The sequence below is a fragment of the Schistocerca serialis genome, chromosome 5 (assembly GCF_023864345.2).
Source record: "Schistocerca serialis cubense isolate TAMUIC-IGC-003099 chromosome 5, iqSchSeri2.2, whole genome shotgun sequence".
Classification (NCBI taxonomy): Eukaryota; Metazoa; Arthropoda; class Insecta; order Orthoptera; family Acrididae; genus Schistocerca; species Schistocerca serialis.
The window spans coordinates 402763541-402786816 of NC_064642.1; the positions used below are offsets into that span (position 1 = coordinate 402763541).

Below are 23276 nucleotides of genomic sequence, written 5' to 3' on the forward strand. Positions count from 1 at the left end.
CGGCACATACTCGTCTGAGGTATATTGTACAATGACTTTGAATGTTATCAATTTTTGTTGCCTACTCAGACATTCTGCAGTATGTTTCCTGCTCATTCGGAGAGAAAAAGTTTTTCTTACAGACTTAATATTCATTTTAAGACGTCTGGTCAGTGAAGCTGTAGTAGTCTTGTGGCCACTGATTCCCTCCTCTCCTTTAACGGATTCTTAAAGTTTTGTGTGTTAGTTAGAAAGGGATCTAGACCGTTGCTCTCACAAGACGGTACTCTAGTTACTCGAAGTTAATTTTCAGAAAAGACGTCCAGTGCGATCTCACAAGGATCTCTCTCCCGCGAGCAGTTTTAATCTCGTGACTCTCGCATTCTGTAACTGGTTTATTGAAGCCTGCCCCTATTATACGAGCGGTTCTACGCGCTACAGTCTGGAACCGCGTGACCGCTACGGTCGCAGGTTCGAATCCTGCCTCGGGCATGGATGTGTGTGATGTCCTTAGGTTAGTTAGGTTTAAGTAGTTCTAAGTTCTAGGGGACTGATGACCTTAGAAGTTAAGTCCTATAGTGCTCAGAGCCATTTTTTAGCCCTATTACAATAGAATGACAAGGAAATTCGTTCGGGATATTCTCACTGTTTCTTATGAAGCTTTCTGCCAGTACTATTGCAAAGGTATTTGATCTATAGCAGTATAGATCAAGCTCTGATGCTTACCTTCGGCTAGATGCACGAAGCCACTCGAAAAGCTGCGGCTTTCTTTTCAGAGCAGTGTGTGAATCCCGTATTTAGCTAGTAGGTTCACGAATACCTTTTAGTGACTACTGCATATAAGCTATAAACACAGGTGCTTAGCGATATCGTTTATAACTCTCTACCCCCCCCTTCCCCCTGCCTCACTGCCCTGCCGATTCGCTCTGTTTCTTTCTAACCCATTCTTTTCTCCCCCAACCAAGATCATTCTCTATTTTTAAAGTAACTGTCTTTATTTCTCCGATTACTAACTTCAAGAATGCCGCGACGTGATTATAGCCGACCAGCGTAGATTAGGGGAAAGCACATTAAAATTCTGGGATGGCTCATCATTTATCTTGCTCAGTCCTGAGCTTCTACAACGGATAATTTATCAACATAGTACTGGCTGATTTGCTGACAGGGTACTACTGCAAGTAGAAGGTGTAGTGAGGTAGCTCGGTTGTAAAGCGACAGAACACGGATCCAAAAGCGTCCCACATACGATTCCTAGGCAGTCCTAGGATTTTCATCTGGCAGTCCTAGGATTTTCATCTGCTACTTATTACTTCTTTCACCTCAGGCAATGTTTTCAACGTCGCAGCACGAATCGGAGGCAATATTAGGCTGTAGCTCCCCTCAAAACTAACCGGGATTTCTAAGGTCGGAAAGACGGCAAGGGCAATGGTATAACCCACCTCCAACAGGGCCAACTTCTGAGTTGAAGGCAGCTGTACTTTTCATAAATTCACGTAAGTGAAAAGAAATTTGCTTTGGAAATCAACTGCACACGCAGCTTTACAAGTATACCTTTAACAGTGAAACCATACGCGCGGCTAGGCTACGGTAATCGCTCGGTCTGATGAACTAACCGCTGCGTGAACGCGGATAGCTGGCAAGGCGCCAGGAGGCAGATTAAATTTCCTGATGGAGCACGTGGTAGACATAGCTCTCTGAGAGCAACCTCACTTCGGCCTTGTTATTTATTTGGCGCCGCACGGTCTGGGCGTTTTGTGACGGTCCGCACGGCTCCCTGCGTCGGAGGTTCGAGTCCTCCCTTGGGCATGGGTATGTGTGTGTGTGTGTGTGTGTGTGTGTGTGTGTGTGTGTGTCATCCTTAGCGTAAGTTAGTTTAAGCAGTGTGTAGGCTTAGGAACCGAAGACCTCAGTACTTTGGTCACGTAAGACCTTACCACAAAAAAAATTTATTTGGCGTGGCGTCCGCCACGTTGTGTCACTAACAGAACCTGCTCTTGCGATGTTGACGGTGGCGCTGCTTCATTGCCGAATCACGACTATCGCAGTCAAGTATGGAATATCGAATAGATCGTGCCTTGCCTTTTGCACGGGAAAGGTTCATCGTGGCAGTACTGTAACAAGATGCTGGTCGTAGAACTGTGACACCGTTGAGTATAGTATGCAGAATGCAGCGTTTGGTGTTAGTATGGAAGTGGAGGCTGCGCCGTTCCGTGTAGCTGCTCCACCGTTCCTAACGTGCGAGTTTTGTTGTGGATGAGGACGATGAAAGTTCAGGCTCTTTTCTCGAACAAAGCCTAAATGTTCTGCTGACGCCAACGCACATTACGCGGCTCGCTCCATTTGCGTGTGCACCCAGAAAAGGAAGTGACTAGTAGTGGTAAACGGTATTCTCCGCTACGTACCACATGGTGGCTTGCGGAGTATGTATGTAGATTTATCTAAAGACTCCTACATAGTTTAGTAAAACTGTAACGTTATCTACTGCACCTCCTCCACTGCGAAATTACAATACCGAAAATGATTCGTGACGTATTCTTCGAATAACAGAGAACTATTTCGTGCACGTAATAATATTCGCACTAGTTTACAAGTTTCTTACGTTTGCAGTTGAGTTATTTTAGCTTCATGCAATATTTTGACTACTTCCCTAGGTGTCGAGTACAGAGTTAGTTGCTCTCTGTTTGGACTTTAACTTAACTGTAGTAGTATAGTTTTATTCATCCGTAGACAACTTTCCCAAAGATACACTGCTGGCCATTAAAATTGCTACACCAAGAAGAAATGCAGATGATATTCCGGTATTCATTGGACAAATATATTATACTAGAACTGACATGTGATTACATTTTCATGCAATTTGGGTGCATAGATCCTGAGAAATCAGTACCCAGAACAACCACCTCTGGCCGTAATAACGGCCTTGATGCGCCTGGGCATTGAGTCAAACAGCTTGGATGGCGTGTACAGGTACAGCTTCTCACGCAGCTTCAACATGATACCACAGTTCATCTAGAGTAGTGACTGGCGCATTGCGACGAGCAAGTTGCTCGGCCACCATTGACCAGACGTATTCAATTGGTGAGAGATCTGGAGAATGTGCTGGCCAGGGCAGCAGTCGAACATTTCCTGTATCCAGAAAGGCCCGTACAGGACCTGCAACATGCGGTCGTGGATTATCCTGCTGAAATGTATGGTTTCGCAGGGATCGAATGAAGGGTAGAGCCACGGGTCGTAACACATCTGAAATGTAACGTCCACTGTTCAAAGTGCCGTGAATGGGAACAAGAGGTGACCCAGACGTGTAACCAATGGCACCCCATACCATCACGCAGGGTGATACGCCAGTCTGGCGATGACGAATAGACGCTTCCAATGTGCGTTCACCGCGATGTCGCCAAACACGGATGCGACCATCATGATGCTGTAAACAGAACTTGGATTCATCCGCAAAAATAACGTTTTGCCATTTATGCACCCAGGTTCGTCGTTGAGTACACCATCGCAGGCGCTCCTGTCTGTGACGCAGCGTCAAGGGTAATCGCAGCCATGGTCTCCGAGCTGATAGTCCATGCTGCTGCAAACGTCGTCAACTGTTCGTGCAGATGGTTGTTGTCTCGCAGCACGTTGTAGGTGTCGCCACCGGCGCCGACCTTGTGTGAATGCTTTGAAAAGCTAATCATTTGCATGTCACAGCATCTTCTTCCTGTCGGTTAAATTTCGATTCTGTAGCACGTCATCTTCGTGTTGTAGCAATTTTAATGGCCAGTAGTGTATTAAAAATTTATTAATTTTTGACTCTTCATTCAAAGATGGGAAGATGCAATTAGTTTGATATTTTACACATGAGATTTCCTTAATAATTTTATATATAAGTAATCACAAATCATAGACTTAATGTGACATTTAACTCTGAATTTGGGAAACTTATGTATACATCAGCTTCGATTGAAGTGGCTGCAATTCTCCGAGTGTCCTCAAGGTGTTCATCTGAGCTTCTGGCTCTATTTTATTCTTCCTGTGCTTTACTCTTCAAATCAAATATTCACAAACGCACATTCTTCCAAAAAAGGATGACATATATGACGCATGGCTGTCCAGAAAGGGGCATTTGTGACATATGCAACGCCTTACTGTGCAAAAAGTGACATTTGTCGCTGGGTAGCTATGATTTGTAGAAATCAAACGAAGACACAAGATGAAATTTTTCTTTCAGTTGGATATCAGACTGTAACTGGACGCATTCCATTTGAAAGTCTTCTGGAAACATATTGATATTATTTGTAAAAGATGTCGCATAAATACAAAAGTTTAGATTATTTTTTCGAAAATCTTGAAAATGATTTTCACATTCTTGCATCAGATCGAAAAATGAGGCTGCGTATTTCATCCCGTCTTTAGGATTATGTCTCTAAATCTTTTGTTTCGCAGTTGAAACTAAAGTAGGCGTAAGATAACACAATAGTGTGTCTGACGAACTGGGCGGTTAAAAGAACGAGACTTCGGGGGTTCAGGCATAGCACAGGCGGAAATGTTAAGAACGGGGTGGGCCAATGAGAAAATAACAGTGTGTGGCGATAGTTACAATTTGAAAATATTCAGTTTATCACATCTTCACATAATGAGAATAGTGTGATAGATGTCCATTTCTTCAGCCTCATTGGTACTTGCTTTGGGGCGTGCAGCCGGCGGGTTGGGCACCCCCGTATTACAATTTAAGGAAAAAAATAGAAAAAAACATACTTCATGTTACAGGCATTTACATACTTAAGGTCTGGTTTAACAAGGATGGAACAGGTCGTCTGCCGTGGACTTAAAAGTGAGAACGATTCCGGCATTTGCTTGCCTCACCGACCGACAGCGATATCTCTCCTCAGTGCAGCACAACGTGAAGGATGGGCTGCCATTCCCCAAGAAACCTTCCAGCACCTGATTGAACGTCCGCCCCGGTAGCTGAGTGGACGCCGGCACGGTAGCTCAGCGCGTTCGGTCAGAGGGACGCCGGTACCGTAGCTCAGCGTGTTTGGTCAGAGGGATGGCTGCCCTCTGTAATAAAAAAACTGAGGTAATGGATCAACAACGAACTGAAACGGGTGTCTTTCGACGTCCGCCCAGAGCAGATACAACGAATGAAAACGAACAAAATGAGATGGAAGCTGTTTCAAGGCTAAGGGTGGGCCAACACAATATTGAGATTTTTTACCGATGGAGGGCGCCACGAACTTGTAAGTCATTTTCAGCCAGGTGTCCGGATACTTTTAATCACATAATGTATCTAAGAACTTATTCCACATGCTTGGATCTTCCGTAACAGTATGTAGTGGTGCACTGTGCCAAACACTTTCTGGAAATCTGGGAATTTGGAATCTGTCTGTTACCATTCATCCTTGGTTCGGTGAACGTTAGGCAGGAAAAGGCAAGCTAAGTTTCCAATTCGCTATGGGTACATTCGAACTTACTTTTACGTCTGAAGATGTTTCTCTATCAAGTTTTTGCAGTAATTAATGCTACCTCTATCAGAAACAATGATGTCCAGCTTCTCCACAAACTAAAGCATTTGTCAGTTGACCTTGTCTTCCTCTATAATATAAGTGGAGTGTTTAGCACATTAGAGGATACAGAACTGTGGCTACTGACGATGCTAATGTGGGTTGTACCTAAAATCAGACACCATCATACGATACACAGTGGAGAGAGAATACTTCCATCATTTAATATCTGTCATACTTGTCTATCAAGAAAAGCAATCCACTTCCACCATGGGTAAGAATGCTTTCACAACATACATTAAGAGTGATTACTGACACTGGTCGTGAGCCTACAGAGACTGTTGCTACTTCTACATTGCATGCCAGACGCGAGCAGCATGATCTTCACTTTACAATACAGCGACCATCATTCCACGAAAGCTGCATGAGAGGTCGACATTAGTTCTGCTGTATCGGCATACAGATCACACTAATGCATGCTTATTAATAGCCCCTCAGCCAAGACAGCACAGACAATTGTGCTATATTATGGATCATAAGGTCCTCTTTTTCGATCCAACATCAGTCAGTCGCAGGATTTGTATCTGCCACTTCCCTCGACTTTAGTAATGTTCATTATATGTAGAGTCACACACTGAAGTCACAAATCGAAGTTCAGTACTACATTCTTCTTTCTCCAGGGGCCTTAACCAATTGCTTCCCAGTTGTTAGATGCATACTATGGTATTATGAATGCATTGTAGAATGTAGCACAAAATACTGCTTGTTAGCATGAAAAATGCATAGTACCACTGCCATAAAGTTGTAAATGTCTGTCATAAATGTCTCTCATGCCAGAGGTATCATGCAAACTAATGCTTATTGCCACATGGTACAATCACATTAATCTGCCCACCTATGTTCGACATAAGCTCCAGTAACCACTCACAGATGGCAGAAGATAGCACCAATAGTGGAGGGTATGTACAGTATTTTGAGGGGTGTGGAAAATAGTGCAGTCATTATCTTAATACATAAACGGAGCGATTTATCTGATGTCCAACAGGACATGATTATTTCCTGTTGGGTCAAGGGTGGAAACGTTTTGGAAACGACTAAGATAGTTAATTTGTTAGTGTCGCCAAAGACAATTTTAAGTATTGAATCAGATGCTTGCCCTACAGCAATTCTGCACATATTGAGTAAATGTGAGTTAATGTCGTTGGTTATCCGGATTGCAGTGAACTAATTTCCACTAGAAACAAGTGCTTTACATTTATCACACCAATTGAGGAACTGTGTTGAACAATATGATACTTAACATGATATGTATAACAAAGCACTCAAGTTGCTCCGAGAGTTTCTTATATTACCTGTTCAAAAGTAGCTGGCCCAATAGGGAATTGACCACTATATGTCACGAAAGGCGGACCGGCCAGCATAAAAAGAGACATGGAGTACTGTGTTGTCAGTAGAGAAGCAGTAACAGCTTGATGGCTTGGTCATGAGAGCTCAGTGACTTTGAACGTAGATAATCATTGGATATGACCTGAGCAACAAATCATCAGCGACATTTCACACCTCCTAAAGCTGTCCAGGTTGACAGTTGGTGACGCAATTGTGAAGTGGAAACGCGAAGGAACAGTGCCAGCTAAACGAAGAGCAGGCAGAGGCCATGTACTGAAGGACAGGGACCGTCGAGCATGGGGGAGGGTATTTGAAAAAAAAAAATGACGTACCAGCGAAAAGAATAATTCATGAGCTCCGAAGTGCTACAAGCAGTCCAGCTTGTGCAGTGACTTAGCGTAGGGGGTTCAAAATAATGATGGAGTAGCTCCTTATGAGGCACACATTTCAGTAATCAATGCTAAGAAACGCTTGAGGTGGTTTTAAGAGCGATGCCACTGCACAGTGGATGACTGTGAAAGAGTGATTTGGAGTTACGAATCACCTTATACCCTATGGCAATCCGATGGAAGGGTTTGGGTTTGGGGAACGTGCAGAGAACACTGCCTGCCATCATGTGTAGCGCCAACACTGACGCTTGGAGGAGGTGATGTTACAGTAGAGTGGCGTTTTTCGTGGTTAAGGTGTGGTTCCCTTACTGTTCTTAAGCGAACGCTTAATGTGAAACGATAGGAAGACATTTTGCAGCACTGGTACTGCACACAGTAGAGGAACAGTCCGGAGACGATGACTGTTTGCATCAGCATGAGAATGCATCCTGCCATACAATTGCATCTGTGTGGCAATGTTTTGCGGGCAATAACAATCCTGAAATGGAGTAGACTGCCCAGGGTCGCGACCGGCTGCCAATGGAACATCTTTGGAATGAGTTAGAACGTCGAACTTGCACCAGTTCAAATTGTTCAAATGGCTCTAAGCACTATGAGACTTAACATCTGAGGTCGTCAGTCCCCTAGACTTAGAACTACTTAAACCTAACTAATCTAAGGACGTCACACACATCCATGCCCGAGGCAGGATTCGAACCTGCGACCGTAGCAGCAGCGCGGTTCCGGACTGAAGCGCCTAGAACCGCTCGGCCACAGGTGCCGGCACTGTTCCAGTATCCAACGTCCAACATCACATCCTTCTCTACTTTCGGATCTTTAAAAATAATGGACTGCTATTTTTCCATAGACTTTCAGACAACTCCTTTAAATTGTCCCCACCAAAGCTGCATCATAATGCGCGATGGGTGGTCACTTCACATATTAACGTTCACTAACAGATGACACTTTTACTCAGATGGTGTACTCTATCTCTTATCGCCATGAGGTTTCCCATGCAAGTTGGCTTCTGGAGGGGGTGGTTTCTCGGCAGCGACTTACTCATGGTACGTTCTCAACACAGTGACAAATGACAGGCCCAGTGCCTGTACGAGCTTGGAGATGGACTGTCCCAAGAGTCTGGCGCACACATTGTGACTGCTATCAAATGAACCGATATCGCGAGTCTCGCACTACTCCTTTAGACTGTCACGCTGTCTGCCAGTAAAAGAACTGATAACATCCCAGAAGCGTGACAGACCATACTATTCCATTTCCCGTGACGAAGAGGCTGTGCATTCTGCAACACAATAGCTATCTCTAAGTGAACTGTTCACGACTGTAATTAAATTCATAGCGCAAGCTTGTGGTCATATCATTGCATCTACACATGGTCCCAAATCAGGGACAAGAATAGTGTCTCGAACAGAGGTTAATGCTTTTCGTGGACAGTGATTTACAATCTCAATTTCCCACTTCTGTCTCCTGTTTTCTGCATTTCGTGAGAACCTCCAACTAACCGATACTGGTATAGTTAGCGCCCCTAGAGGGGAAAAGGACTACCTTTTAATGCCTGTCCTACAGAGACCACTAGAAAAGACGTTTGTGGAGCATGGAAAACAGGAAGATCTATACACTGATTCAGGGTAATGTCTCCCACCATAAACACTGGTCGTACCACAGAGAACTGATGATTGTAATTCGAGATCCATATCAGATCTCAGATCATTCCGAAATTTTATTGTGGGCATATTCCTCAGCAGATGTGAAAGTTGGCTGATTTCTGCTAAGAGTCTTACTCTTATTACTGCCGCCACAACTATTACCTCCCTATCAGCAATCACTGACACCAATGCCGCAATAACAACACTTGCTGATATCGTTAGTAATTTTCAGCCGAGGCTACAGTAACAGGTACAAATAGCGGCCGTGGAGCTTGGCCTTACGGACTTCTATAACCCTTAAACCGCTAACTGAGGTTGCGCTTCAGCTGCAGATGTTGATGTGCTTACCTTCATGGAGAACGAGTCGTTCCACTGTCGTACGATGGAATCTGCACGAACGTCTTTCCACGTGATGAAGTTGTGGAAGGGCTGGCCAGTTTCCCGGTCCCACGTGATGAATGTGCATCGTTGGCTTGATATGCCCAGTGCAACCAGCTGCGCTGCTGACAAGCCAGCATCTGCAAACACGGAAATTGCACGCTGCTAGAAACTGCTAATACAAAAACGAAACCAAGAGCGAGAGAGGAAGTGAGACAGAAGGGAAAGGAAAGAGAGGGGAAGGGGAGAGAGAGAAGGTATGTGTGGAAGTGAGATAGAAGGTGGTGACAGACGCAGAGGGGGAGGACAAAGTGCGGAAGAGAAAAGGAAAGGAAAGGAAAGGAGAGAGGGGGGGAGGGGGGTAGAAGTGAAGGAGGAGGGAAGAGGGAAAAGATGGGGGGCGAGAGATAGGGTAAAGAGATGGAAATGGAGAGATGGAGACAGGAAGACACATCCACTTTAATACAAGTAACAAAATGTCCGATACTTGCACACTAATCTTAAAAATCTAATGAATGGAAATTTTACAGAAGTATCATATAAAATACAGCATGTTCGCAATTCTCTTGAAGTGATCTACGCAAAGCACATCGCTATGATAAGCCACAAATGAGAACACTGATAAAGGCACAAAACATGGATTAAATGTAAATTTGAAGTAGCTGACGTCATCGACATATCAGAGGAAAGAATAAGATATATCTTGCAAAAAAAAATCCCACAGTTCATCCTTTGTGTGAATTGGGTGTTGTATTATTGAATGTTGAGAAAATGCTAATCTGAATATGGCTCTTTCGACTGTTTTAATAAGAGTCCAACTAATTTTATACGCCCACTCTTTGTTTACTCAAGTAATTAAACTGTTTTCGAAGCGTTGGGCGGTGTCGGTGACACTGTGACAACAAAAGTCGACTTCAGCTGCCGGAGGTAATGGCCAGTGTTTTCTGCGATCTTACTGATTGCCTTTAAAAGGATAAAGTAACAAGTGCAGAAAACTACGTCAGACATCTGAACCAACTGAATGAAAACAAGCACGATAGGAGGACTGAAAAGAAAAAAGAAATATCATATTTCATCCATACAGTGCATTTCCCTATAAATTTGTTTTGGTAAAACGGACAGATGAAGTACAAACTACACATTTACCCCCATTTACCAGATTTACCACTCTTTGATTTCCATGTATTCCTGTGTCGTTAAATTTGTGGCTAGAAAATGTTCTGCGCGCGATAAAGAGGTTATAGCAGCCATAGATAGGTATGTGTAGACCATCTAGGATCACATTTCAAGCAAGAAATCATCACTCTACTAAAATTCTGAACAAAATGCAGTGACCAAAGAGAGAGCAAATAGACGAATGTGAATATTTTTGTCCTAAAAAACATTATTTCAATGTCAGGCGGAGAAAGTTTTACCTTAGCCTCGTGTAACAACCATCGTTGTGTGAAAGTAAAAATTTCTTATTTTGGGGCAGATTCATGACATTCGATAGTTTTTAGCGTGACTGAGCGACTTTTGTCCTGCCAATACTTCCGCTGCCTTTTATTTCGAGGATAACATTGCAGAGATGTTGCATCACTTTGAAAACAAAGCCAGTTAATAGAGCTACTCACATTATACAGCACTAGTGGTAACCTCTGGTAATTGATTAAGGAATAACTGTGACGATCAAGAGAAAACGATTAAAACTACTGGCAGATGGTCTTTCCCGGGCAGTAGTGTTAACAGACTGAGCTACCCGCACACGACCCAATAGGTGCCCGCAAAGAACAGGCGCTACCAGTACATCCTTCCTTCTTTCCAAACTTCACCAACGCTCATTTGCACACCTTGCTGCAGAGGGAAATATTCATGCTGGAAAAAATCCCCTGGACTATGGCTGACAAGGGGAATATCACAGAAACAGTCAACTGATTAGGCTCATGTTATGCAGGTCCCTTGTGCACCGCCTAAAATGAAGGACTCTAAGATATTTTAGTTCATTGCCATCCCTGTTTTTTTACATACGCAACCCTAAAGTTTTTAACGTGCAACAGACTCAGAACTGGCGGAATCGACAAATAATGAAAACCGAGCACTTTTAATAATCATTTACGTGGTCCGAGGAATCGAGAAAGGAAACTTTCACGACTAGGACTTGTGTACCCATACAGGAAAGTGTCGCTGGCCAAGCGACCAAGCGAACTGACCGGGAAAGCGGATGAGCAGTGTCCATTCCTGTAAGTGTTCAGAAGTTTATTGTAATACGTGTTTTCTTAAAATAATTTTCAGATTGCACTGCAGAACATGACTGGGTAACTTTGAGAGACGAAATAACGAAGGTAGCAGAGGATCAAATAGGTAAGGAGACAAGGGATAGTAGAAATCCTTCGATAGCACAATATACACTACTGGCCATTAAAATTGCTACACCAAGAAGAAATGCAAATCATAAACGGGTATTCATTGGACAAATATATTATACTAGAACTGACATGTGATTACATTTTCACGCAGTTTCGGTGCATAGATCCTGAGAAATCAGTACCCAGAACAACCACCTCTGGCCGTAATAACGGCCTTGATACGCCTGGACATTGAGTCAAACAGAGCTTGGATGGCGTGTACATGTACAGTTGCCCATGCAGCTTCAACACGATACCAAAGTTCATCAAGAGTAGTGACTGGCGTATTGTGACGAGCCAGTTGCTCGGCCACCACTGACCAGACGTTTTCAATTGGTGAGGGATCTGGAGAATGTGCTGGACAGGGCAGCAGTCAAACATTTTCTGTATCCAGTAAGGCCCGTACAGGACCTGCAACATGCGGTCGTGCATTATCCTGCTGAAATGTAGGGTTTCGCAGGGATCGAATGAAGGGTAGAGCCACGGGTCGTAACACATCTGAAATGTAACTCCACTGTTCAAACTGCCGTCAATGCGAACAAGAGGTGACAGAGACGTGCAACCAATGGCACCGGGTGATACGCCAGTATGGCGATGACGAATACACGCTTCCAATGTGCGTTCACCGCGATGTCGCCAAACACGGATGCAACCAATCATAATGCTGTAAACATTACCTGGATTCATCCGAAAAATGACGTTTTGCCATTCGTGTACCCAGGTTCCTCGTTAAGCACACCATCGCAGGCGCTCCTGTCTGTGATGCAGCGTCATGGGTAGCCGCAGCCATGGTCTCCGAGCTGATAGTCCACGTTGCTGCAAACGTCGTCGAACTGTTCGCGCAGATGGTTGTTGTCTTTCAAACGTCCCCATCTGGTGACTCAGGGATCGAGACGTGGCTGCACGATCTGTTACAACCACGTGGATAAGATGCCTGTCATCTCGACTGCTGGTGATACGAGGCCGTTGAGATCCAGCACGGCGTTCCGTATTACCCTCCTGAACCCACCGATTCCATATTCTGCTAACAGTCATTGGATCTCGACCAACGCGAGCAGCAGTGTCGCGATACGATAAACCGCAATATCGATAGGCTACAGTCCGACCTTTACCAAAGTCATAAACGTGATGGTGCGCATTTCTCCTCCTTACACGAGGCATCACAACAACGTTTCACCAGGTAATGACGGTCAACTGCTGTTTGTGTATGAGAAATCGGTTGGAAACTTTCTTCATGTCAGCACGTTGTAGGTGTCGCTACCAGCGCCAACTATGTGTGGATGCTCTGAAAAGCTAATCATTTGCATATCACAGCATCTTCTTCCTGTCGGTTAAATTTCGCGTCTGTAGCACGTCATCTTCGTGGTGTAGCAATTTTAATGGCCAGTAGTGTATATTGAGATTAACCGATGAATCGCGAAAATATCGAAATGCAGCAAATGAAGTAGGCGGAATGGAATACAACGTCTAAAAATGAGACAGTCAAAGTGCAATACAGCTAAGCAATAATAGCTAAAGGGCAAATGCAAATCTATAGAACCATGTGTAACTAAGAGAATGATAGATACCACCTACAGGAAAATAAAAGAGGTCTGTGTAGAAAAGAGAAACAGCTGTACGAATATCAAGAGCCCATATGGAAAAACAATGCTATGAAAAGACTGCAAAGCTGAAACGTGCAGGAGAAATGGTCAGTATGTAGGGACACGACAGGAACGATAATTCAGAGCAAAAAGTCTAATAAACATAGACTCTAAAATGTATATCTTAAGAGCTATGAACATTTCTTCATCTGAGATATTGCGCAACAAATATCTTTTTACTGCAAGCTCTTTGCTTTCCATATTTTGAGGGGCGGTAGTATGGACCAAAACAAGAAAAAACTGTCCAATAAACTTGAGCTTAGAAGATAGGTTATGAATGGAAAACCTCCATTTATAGCTTCTGTAGACTTATAGCAAGCTTTAGCCAATGATGACTGGTACACACTCTTTGAAATTCTGAAGAGAGTAGGGAGCGAAAGTCATGAAATGGAAGCAATGGTTGAGAAGGGAATGAGACAGGGCTGGGCCTATTCCCCATGTTATACAATCTTTACGCTGAGCAAGTGGTATAGGAAATCAACGAACAAATTGGAGAAGGAATTAAAGTTCATGAAGAGGAGATTTGCCAGTGACATTGCAAATTTGTCACAGACTGCAAAGGACTTGGAAAAGCATTTGAATCGAATGAACAGTGTCTTGAAAGGAGGATGTAAGACGATCATCAACAAAAGCAAAACAAGGCTACGGAATGTAGTCGAATCACATCAGTTGATGATGAGGTAAATAGATAAAGAAATGTGACACAAAAAGAAGTAAATATGTTTTACTACTGGAGCAGTAAAATAACTGATGATAGCCGAAATAAGGATGATATAACATGTAAACTGGAAATTGCAACAAAATCGTTTTTGTTGAAGAGAAATTTGTTAACATCAAACACAGATTTCAGTGTTAGGAAGTCTTTTCTGTAGGTTATCAGCAGCGTGGCATTGCACGGGAGTGAAAGGAGTGAAACGTGGACGATAAGCAGTACAGACAAGAGAAGAACGAAAGCTTTTGAAATGTGATGCTGCAGAAGAATGCTGAGGATTTGATGAGTAGATAGTGTAACTAATGAGGAAACGCTGAATAGAATTGGAGAGAAAAGAAATCTGGGGCATAACTAAACTAAAAGAAGGACCGGTTGATAGAACATAATCTGAGGCATGAAGAAATCGTCGGGCAGCCAAATGAAAATGAGAACGGATGTCATAAAAGTAGGTAAACTGTTTATTATTTCAAAAGTAATCGTCATAACTGTTGACACATTTATTCCATTGTGAGACGAGAGGGTCAATGCCATCGAGGGGAGTTGTTTGCGATTGTCTACGGAACCACGATTGAACGCAGACGTGCAACTCTTCGTCCGACGCAAATAGACGGCCACTAATGTCTTTCTTCAGGACTGCAAACATATAGAAATAGCGTGGAGACAGATCTAGACTGCTGGAGAATATGTAAGGGTTTACCAGCGAAACTTCTGCAGCTTACTTGAATAAATGTTAGCACCACGTGGGCAGGCCCATGAAAGCATTGACCGTTATGTCCAACAGTGGGATAAATATATAAACAGTTATGGCTACTATTTTTGAACTTTTTTCTTTCTGTCTAGTTTTAATTTAACAGCCTCTTGCAGTATAGGAGAGACAGAGTAGCGTGGAGAGCTGTATCAAACCAGTCTTCGGACTGCATATTACAAGAACACGTACTTTCCTGCGTATCAAAGCTGGTGGGACACGAGGATTAACAAGGTAAAGAAATCAATCACAAATACTGTATAGCTAATAATAAGGTAGATAATTTCTAAAACAACTTGTATTAGTGAAAGATTAACAGGTTAATCCTGGTCGTTTAACGATCCGTCTTTAACTCACTCTGTTACATATCTGCACAGTCACCCGAACAACAGTATGCGTGGTACGTATCATAGACTCGAAGCAAATATATTCGCGGCATCAATACGATCTAATGAATGGAATCTTGAGCAGCTATATCGTTCCAGCCCAACATTATGCAGAAAACAAACTTCCTTTGAATTTTATAATACTTCTTTTTCGAGAGTTAACTTCGATGCATAGTACACTCATGATAAAATCGCGTGATAAATCGATGATGGAAAGTTAATCATGAATAATGCTATGGATCGTTATACCGTCCGCGCGGTTGTGGAATTCCTGCTGGGTTTTCACAAGTGAACTGCAATTATGAAGCCTCGAAACAAAGCTGTCAGTGCACCCTAGAGGCGAAGTCGGAACAGTCTTTCTAGGAGTTTCTTTCATATGACGAGGATTAAAATCGTAATTATTCACTAATCGTAGTTGTTTGAAGAATTTATTTACGTCTGTATCTTCCCGTAATTGCTTATTTATTACCTTATTAACCAAGCTATTCCTACAATTTCGATACGAAGAAAAATGTATATGAAAAAAAAAACGTTTAGAATTCACGTAGGAATCTAGCGGGGTCCCTCTGCCCCTCCTGCTAGTTGCCTTTGTCAGTCAGCCAGTGCTGCTTCCGTGAAGGGCTCTATCCTTATGAGAACATAAGGGCTTAGTCGCAGAAGTAGCTTTACTCGAATTAAAAAAAGAAACACACACACAAAGCTTTTGCAGACTTCATAAATACTAATCAAAATGCCCAATATTTAATTAGCTGTCGATACTGTCAGTTTTGAGAGCACACTACATTGCAGACTGAAAGATTCATTCTGGATGACAAAAGATTACCGATACGAGCTCGAAACATCAACGACTCAATGAATAGCTGTACATTACCATGACCACATCTACCTGCAGCGTGTCTATATGAGTTGCTTACTTTTTTTTTCGAGTCTGTGTCAACACATATAATTCTCCCTGCAACGTATCATGACGTTGTAATGGAATATCAAGTTTTCTAGAATACATTTAATGTAGCACGTAAACAATTCGTCCCGCTTACCTACGAAGTTGCTTTTGTTCATCGATAATGAGTAAGCAGAGACGAAATCAGACTTTATCGAATATTTATTAGTAAATAACTGTACTTTACTGTCCTGAATCGAAAATAATAACAACAATATTAATAATAATCGAATTACAACTGAGACATAGCCTACCAGATTCAGGACGAACAACGGGAAACGTGATATCCTATCCACACTGGCGACATTTATTTACTTATCAGTCATTAGATATAATTAATTGCCACGTGACACATCAATGCATATTAGCACTGTAATTGTACAGTTTTATATATTTATGGCACTTTACAACTGATTCATATATATATACACAACCAAATATAGAATGACAAACATATGACATCAGCAGCATAGCTTTTCTTCGAATTATCTAAATGTCTTTTAAATATAAATCTCTTTGTCTTCACCATCTCAAACGTTTGGATTATCTCTTCCAGTAACCAAAATATTCATTTAAGCAATCAAGTGGACTCTCTTCCAGCACGTGTTTAACATTATATTCAAAAACATAAGTCTTTTCTATATGAGTAGCAATATTTGGAAGGCAATTGTTCGGGCATACCCCGTATACGTTACACTTCTCTCACAATGACCTGTCTGGATCACGGGGTCCCAGGTTCGATTCCCAGCACGGTTGTGGATTTCCTCTGCCTGGGGACTGGGTGTTTGTGTTGTCATCATCATCACCACCACATCATCATCATCATCATCATCATCATCATCATCATCATCATCATCATCATCATCATCACCACCACCACCACTCGTGGTAGTGCCTAGATTGGATTGTGTAAAAAAAATTGGACTGTGTAAAACTTGGGACTTTGTACGAGCGCTGATGACCGCGCAATTGAGCATCCCACAAACCAATCACCATCATCACAATGACCTGTCGAGTTAATAAATTTTACTACAGTTAAAATGTTTAGCAGTTTGAATTTTGGTATATAACTCACTCTCTCTCTCTCTCTCTCTCTCTCCCCTCCTCATTATATTGATTGCTCTTATCTGTACGACATTTTTATTCTTATTTATAGAGCTTCCTCACGGCTCTGAAATTGTGAATTATTCTTCTGACGTTCTCTGCCCAAGTTGATTTACGTATAAGCCAGATGAAGACCCCCCAAAAAATAAAAAAAATACATTTGCTGCTTGCTGAAGTTCTTCGTCTTTGGTTTCCTTTGGTTGTATACAAAAAAACTCTTGATTTGTATACACGAATAATGTTCCGAAGAAATGAGTACTCAAATCGTCAAATTGGGCGGGAGTTCCAGTTAAAATCAAAAACGCTCGAGAAAGAGGTTGAGATTGACACAGAGAGAAATGCCAAGAATCAGTTATCTATCTTACTCTGACCAAATATTCGGAAAATTTGGCAGACACCTATAGTTAACACGAAATTCGGTGTATTTCGCTCCCGTCGACAAAGATGAAACATCGTCTTTGTAATATTAAATACGAGCTATGTCTCCGAGAGCCATTCCATGCGAAAGTGGCATATTCTTACGTCGAGCAGACTATTACAACAGTCAAGGACAGAGGCAAGGTACATCAGCGGCACACCCGACTAAAACAACCAAGAAAATCGGTTGACGCCGAGCGCTGCCTCGAATACAACTATAAAATGAAATACAATGAGACCAGTATAATGGTTTAATCGCCAAGTTTCTTGGAGCCTATCGAAATGAAGGTGTCAAGAAATCTAAAGAAGAGATACGGTCGTTTCAATTTAAACAAGGGTTAGGGTCCGCCACTCAATTTATGAAGATATTGCAGACCACCACATCCACTAGATATGGGAAAAACTGAAGGAATATGCGTTACACGGAATATCAGCGCGGGCTCTGAAAAGCAAATAAATATAAAAGGGCGTAGATCGTGTCGGGAGACGAACCGTGTTATAAATAGTCCGCAGTCTGATTGGGGGTGCAGGCACATAACAGGAAAACTCTCAGGACCTGAAGAACTCGACTGGGTTGGTCGTCGAAATATTATGCGTAAAATGGAATGGAGACGACAACTCAGCTGAACACCGGAAAGCACACACATGGTCAAGTATAGGGTTTCATCAGTTTGTGCGCATTGCCTCCAACCCTACACACTGAGATGACAGAAGTCATGGGATACCTCATAATATCGTATCGGACCACCTCCTGCTCGGCGTAGTGCAGCAACTCGACGTAGCAAGAACTCAACAAGTCGTTGGAAGTCCTCTGCAGAAATATTGAGCCATGCTGCCCCTATAGCCGTCAATAATTACGAAAGAGTTGTCGGTATAGGATTTTGCGCACAAACTGACCTCTCGATTATGTGTCACGAATGTTCTATGGGATTCACGTCTGAAGATCTGGTTGGCCATATCATTCGCTCAAATTGTCCAGCATGTTCTTCAAACCAATCGCGAAATAATCGATTCAGTTGGACCAAAGAGCCCAGTCCGTTGCATGTAAAACACAGCCCACATCATTACGGAGCGAGCATCAACTTGCACAGTGCCTTGTTGACATCTTGGGTCCATGGCTTCGCGGGGGTCTACGTCACATTCGAACCCTACCAGTAGCTCTTACGAACTGAAAGCGGGACTCATTTGACGAGACCACGATTCTGCAGACGCCTACGGTCCAACAGATATAGTCACGAGCCTAGGTGACGCGCTGCAGGCGATATCGTGCTGTAAGCTAAGGCACTCGCGTTGGTCGTCTGATGCCATTGCCCGTTAGCGCCAAATTTCGCCGCACTATTCAAACTAATACGTTCATCGCACATCCCAGACTGATGTCTGTGGTTATTCCACGCAGTGTTGCTTGTCTGTTAGCACTGACATCTGTAGGCAAACGCCACTGTTCTCGGTCGTTACGTGAAAGCTGTCGGCCACTACGTCGTCCGTGGTGAGAGGTAGTGCCTGAGAGAGAATTGGTATATTCTCGGCACACTCTTGACCTAGTGGATCTCGCAATATTGCATTCCCTATCGATTTGCGAAATGGAATGTCCCATGTTTGTAGCTCAAATTACAATTCCGCATCAAATTCTGTTAATTCTCGTCGAGTCCTCATAATCACGTCGGCAATCTTTTCACATGAATCACATCAGTGGCCGGCCGGAGTGGCCGAGCGGTTCTAGGCGTTACAGTCTGGAACCGCGCGACCGCTACGGTCGCAGGTTCGAATTCTGCCTCGGGCATGGATGTGTGTGATGTCCTTAGGTTAGTTAGGTTTAAGTAGTTCTAAGTTCTAGGGGACTGATGGCCTTAGAAGTTAAGTCCCATAGTGCTCAGAGCCATTTTGAACCACCACCTCAGTGCAAATGACAGCTCGGCCAGTGCTCTGCCGTTTTGTACCTTGTGTCCGCTATACTACTGCCGTCTGTGTTAATGGAAATCTCTGTCGCATTTTGTGTATTATCACGTGTAAATAATCTGTTACTGTAACAAGGCATGTCTGGCTGCGAGGCCGGAAGCAAGAGAGAGAGTCTGATATGTTACGTGGAAGGCAGGAGTGTGGTGTACCACAAATACACAAACCACTAGGCGTGCGTGCTGGAAGAGCTCCGCACGAGGCGCAGCGGGGGCGAAGGTCAGGACGCCCCGTAAATAGACAACCTGTCGCGGGAGCGAGACACAGCAGGCGCAACAAGGAGGCGTCCCTGAACGTAGACCGCTCAAAAAAGTTGTCGTCTAACCACTTTCCGCCTCAACAGGTTTTCGCGGCTATCAAGAGTCACGGAGGCAGCTGAGCAAGGCTTTTCACACACTCAGGTTTCCACGAGGGGAGGCAAGAGGGGGCACTCTCCGCCTCCAGGAATCTGAGATAGACTTTTTATTAATTTCAGAATTCTCGCGTATTTCTAGAAACGTGCTACGTTCGTAATTAGGCACGGGATTATTTGGCCTTGGATCGGGCTAAACTTTGGTATAAGGATCCTTGACTGGCAAGCCTCAGAGCCCTCCTATGTACCATTTATTTAACAAACAACCAAGTCAATTTGCATACATTGGTACCTAACAAACAGTTGCATAGCATCATTAATATTCAAATGGTTCAAATGGCTCTGAGCACTATGGGGCTTAACTTCTGAGGTCATGAGTCCCCTAGAACTTAGAACTACTTAAACCTAACTAACCTAAGGACATCACACACAAACATGCCCGAGGCAGGATTCGAACCTGCGACTGTAGCGGTCGCGCGGTTCCAGACTGTAGCGCCTAGAACCACTCGTCCACCCTGGTCGGCCATAAATATTAACAATTAAAACTTAGTACAGGTACTAAGTACCAAAATTTTAAGAAATTATAAAAAAACAGGCAGTGTAAACAGACACAAAAATTTGGTTTGTTTAAAAACCTGCACATCTTAATCCCGAGACTGTAATGACAACCAAGCAAAACTCGATGATTTAAACTGAACGTCGAGTGGCATCAAATTACACAATACTTTGAAATTCAAAATTCTACTCAGCTCGCCACTCTGCGTGAAAATCAGAATCATTAGAAATTAAGAATAGATAAAATAAATATTATGTAAACTGAAGGTGCAAGGGCGGGGGAGGGGGGGGGGGGGAGGGGGAGAAAGGGAAAGAATTCTTGATTCAGCTGCCTCGGGACATTATCTTCTTCCCTTTCCTTTCCTTTCCTTTCCTTTCCTTTCCCTTCTTTTCTTTCCTCCCACCCCCTCCACCTTGAGTTTGCATAATACAGAGGGGTCCATAAAAATGTATCCACTGTTTAAAAGTCCATAACTTGCAAACTAATAGACGGAGTTGTCTCATTTTTGGTGAAAATGTAGCTTAAAGTCCAACTTAAAGATATCACTGTAGGTGTTCGAAATGGTCACCACTAACTTCCACACACCAACGATTCCGCCGAACTGCAGCACGAACTACTGACTTCAAGTGTTCAGTTGGATATTTTCACATGAATGTACGATGGATTCTCGAAGTTCGTCCAATGTGCGTGGCTTTTGTCGATAAACGACGTCCTTTAGTGTTCCCCACAGGTAAAAGTCCAGAGGAGTTAGGTATGGGGAACGTGGTGGATACTTCACAGCACTTCCACGGCCTATCCATCTTCCTGGTAGATTTTCGTCGAGATACGCCCTAACACGATTTTGGTAGTGGGCTGGGGCGCCATCTTGTTGAAAGTAAACTCTTCCGTCTCCATACAAGTCACGATGGCAGGTAAAATGTATGTCTGGAGCTTCTGAAGGTACACCTCACCGGTAACTGTGCCGTTAAAGAAGAGTGGCCCAATCAAACCCCGGTAAGACAACCCACACCACACATTTACTCCTGCCAAATTCACGGCTTTGTCTACATGGACGTTCGGATTTTCGACGGCCCAGTAGATGCAATTGTGGCGATTTACTGTACCTCACTGAGTTTCAACTGTGCCTCGTCAGACCACACAATCATCTCTGCAAACTCTTCATCGTTGCGCACCATGTTAGTAAACCACTTGCAGTACTCGATTCCACGATCTGGGTCGTCCTCGTTTATTGCATGTAGCAATTGTGGGATGTAGCACTTCCAATTTGCTGTCTTCAAAATTCGCCGAACACTTGAGCGACTCACTCCAGTTTCACGGCCACACTGTCTCACAGACAGTTGCAACTAAGAACAAAACATCTACATCTACATACATACTCCGCAATCCACCATACGGTGCGTGGCGGAGTGTACCTCGTACCACAACTAGCATCTTCTCTCCCTATTCCACTCCCAAACAGAACGAGGGAAAAATGACTGCCTATATGCCACTGTACGAGCCCTAATCTCTCTTATCTTATCTTTGTGGTCTTTCCGCGAAATGTAAGTTGGCGGCAGTAAAATTGTACTGCAGTCAGCCTCAAATGCTGGTTCTCTATATTTCCTCAGTAGCGATTCACGAAAAGAACGTCTCCTTTCCTCTGGAGACCCCAATCGAGTTCCTGAAGCATTTCCGTGTCATGATCAAACCTACCAGTAACAAATCTAGCAGCCCACCTCTGAATTGCCTCTATGTCCTCCCTCAGTCCGACCTGATAGGGATCCCAAACGCTCGAGCAGTACTCAAGAATAGGTCGTATTAGTGCTTTACAAGCGGTCTACTTTACAGATCAACCACATCTTCCCAAAATTCTATCAATGAACCGAAGACGACTATCCGCCTTCCCCACAACTGCCATTACATGCTTGTCCCATTTCATATCGCTCTGCAATGTTACGCCCAAATATTTAATCGACGTGACTGTGTCAAGCGCTACACTACTAATGAAGTATTCAGACATTACGGAATTCTTTTTCCTATTCATCTGTATTAATTTATATTTATCTATATTTAGAGGTAGCTGCCATTCTTTAGACCAATCACAAATCCTGTCCAAGTCATCTTGTATCCTCCTACAGTCACTCAACGACTACACCTTCCCGTACACCACAGCATCATCAGCAAACAGCCGCACATTGCTATCCACCCTATCCAAAAGATCATTTATGTAGATAGAAAACAACAGCGGACCTACCACACTGCCCTGGAGCACTCCAGATGATACCCTCACTGACTATCTGGCGACTGTCATCTGACAAAACAAAACAACGCAATATAACGCTTGTGTGGCGATTGCCGGAACTACCCACTATTACACTACTAAAGATGAGACAAGTCCGTCAATTAGTTTGCCAGTTTGGACTTTTAAACAGTGGATACATTTTTTTGAACCCCTCTGTATGTATCTCTGCTGCGGATTCCGCGTGGTGTCTGTTCTTTCGGACATGTCCGAATAAAAACAGGCACCACGCAGTCACTTAACTGATTCGCCTCAATGGGCTATGAAACCACCACCTTCGGTGCGAATGCACAATCACGACCGACGTTCTGCGGGAATCTGAAACTAGCGAACAGAGGTGACATGGACGGGGACTGCAGATACGTGGCGCCAGGTGGAAGTGTGGGTCGGCCTAGAGGCGTATCTATGCAGTCCGCGCAATTGCGATAAACAGTTTCCGAGTGGCGCAACTGCAAAGTAAGCTGGAGATCCCGGGTTCTAATCTCGGTCCGACAAGTATTTTCGCTCGTTCCGCTGAGTCCGCATAAAGTCCCGATGCAGCCGATATC

The 23276-nt window shown here is 43.5% G+C and overlaps 1 protein-coding gene across 2 annotated transcripts in view; it reads right to left on the reverse strand.

The window, feature by feature from the left end:
* LOC126481310 (putative glycerol kinase 5) overlaps window positions 1-23276 on the reverse strand; it is a 380514-nt gene that overhangs the window by 213627 nt on the left and 143611 nt on the right. For both annotated transcript variants that reach the window (XM_050104967.1, XM_050104966.1), the window contains one exon: window positions 9229-9398. In XM_050104967.1, coding sequence (XP_049960924.1) covers window positions 9229-9234 — 6 coding nt within the window. In that variant the 5' untranslated portion in view covers window positions 9235-9398. The remainder of the gene's footprint in view (window positions 1-9228; window positions 9399-23276) is intronic.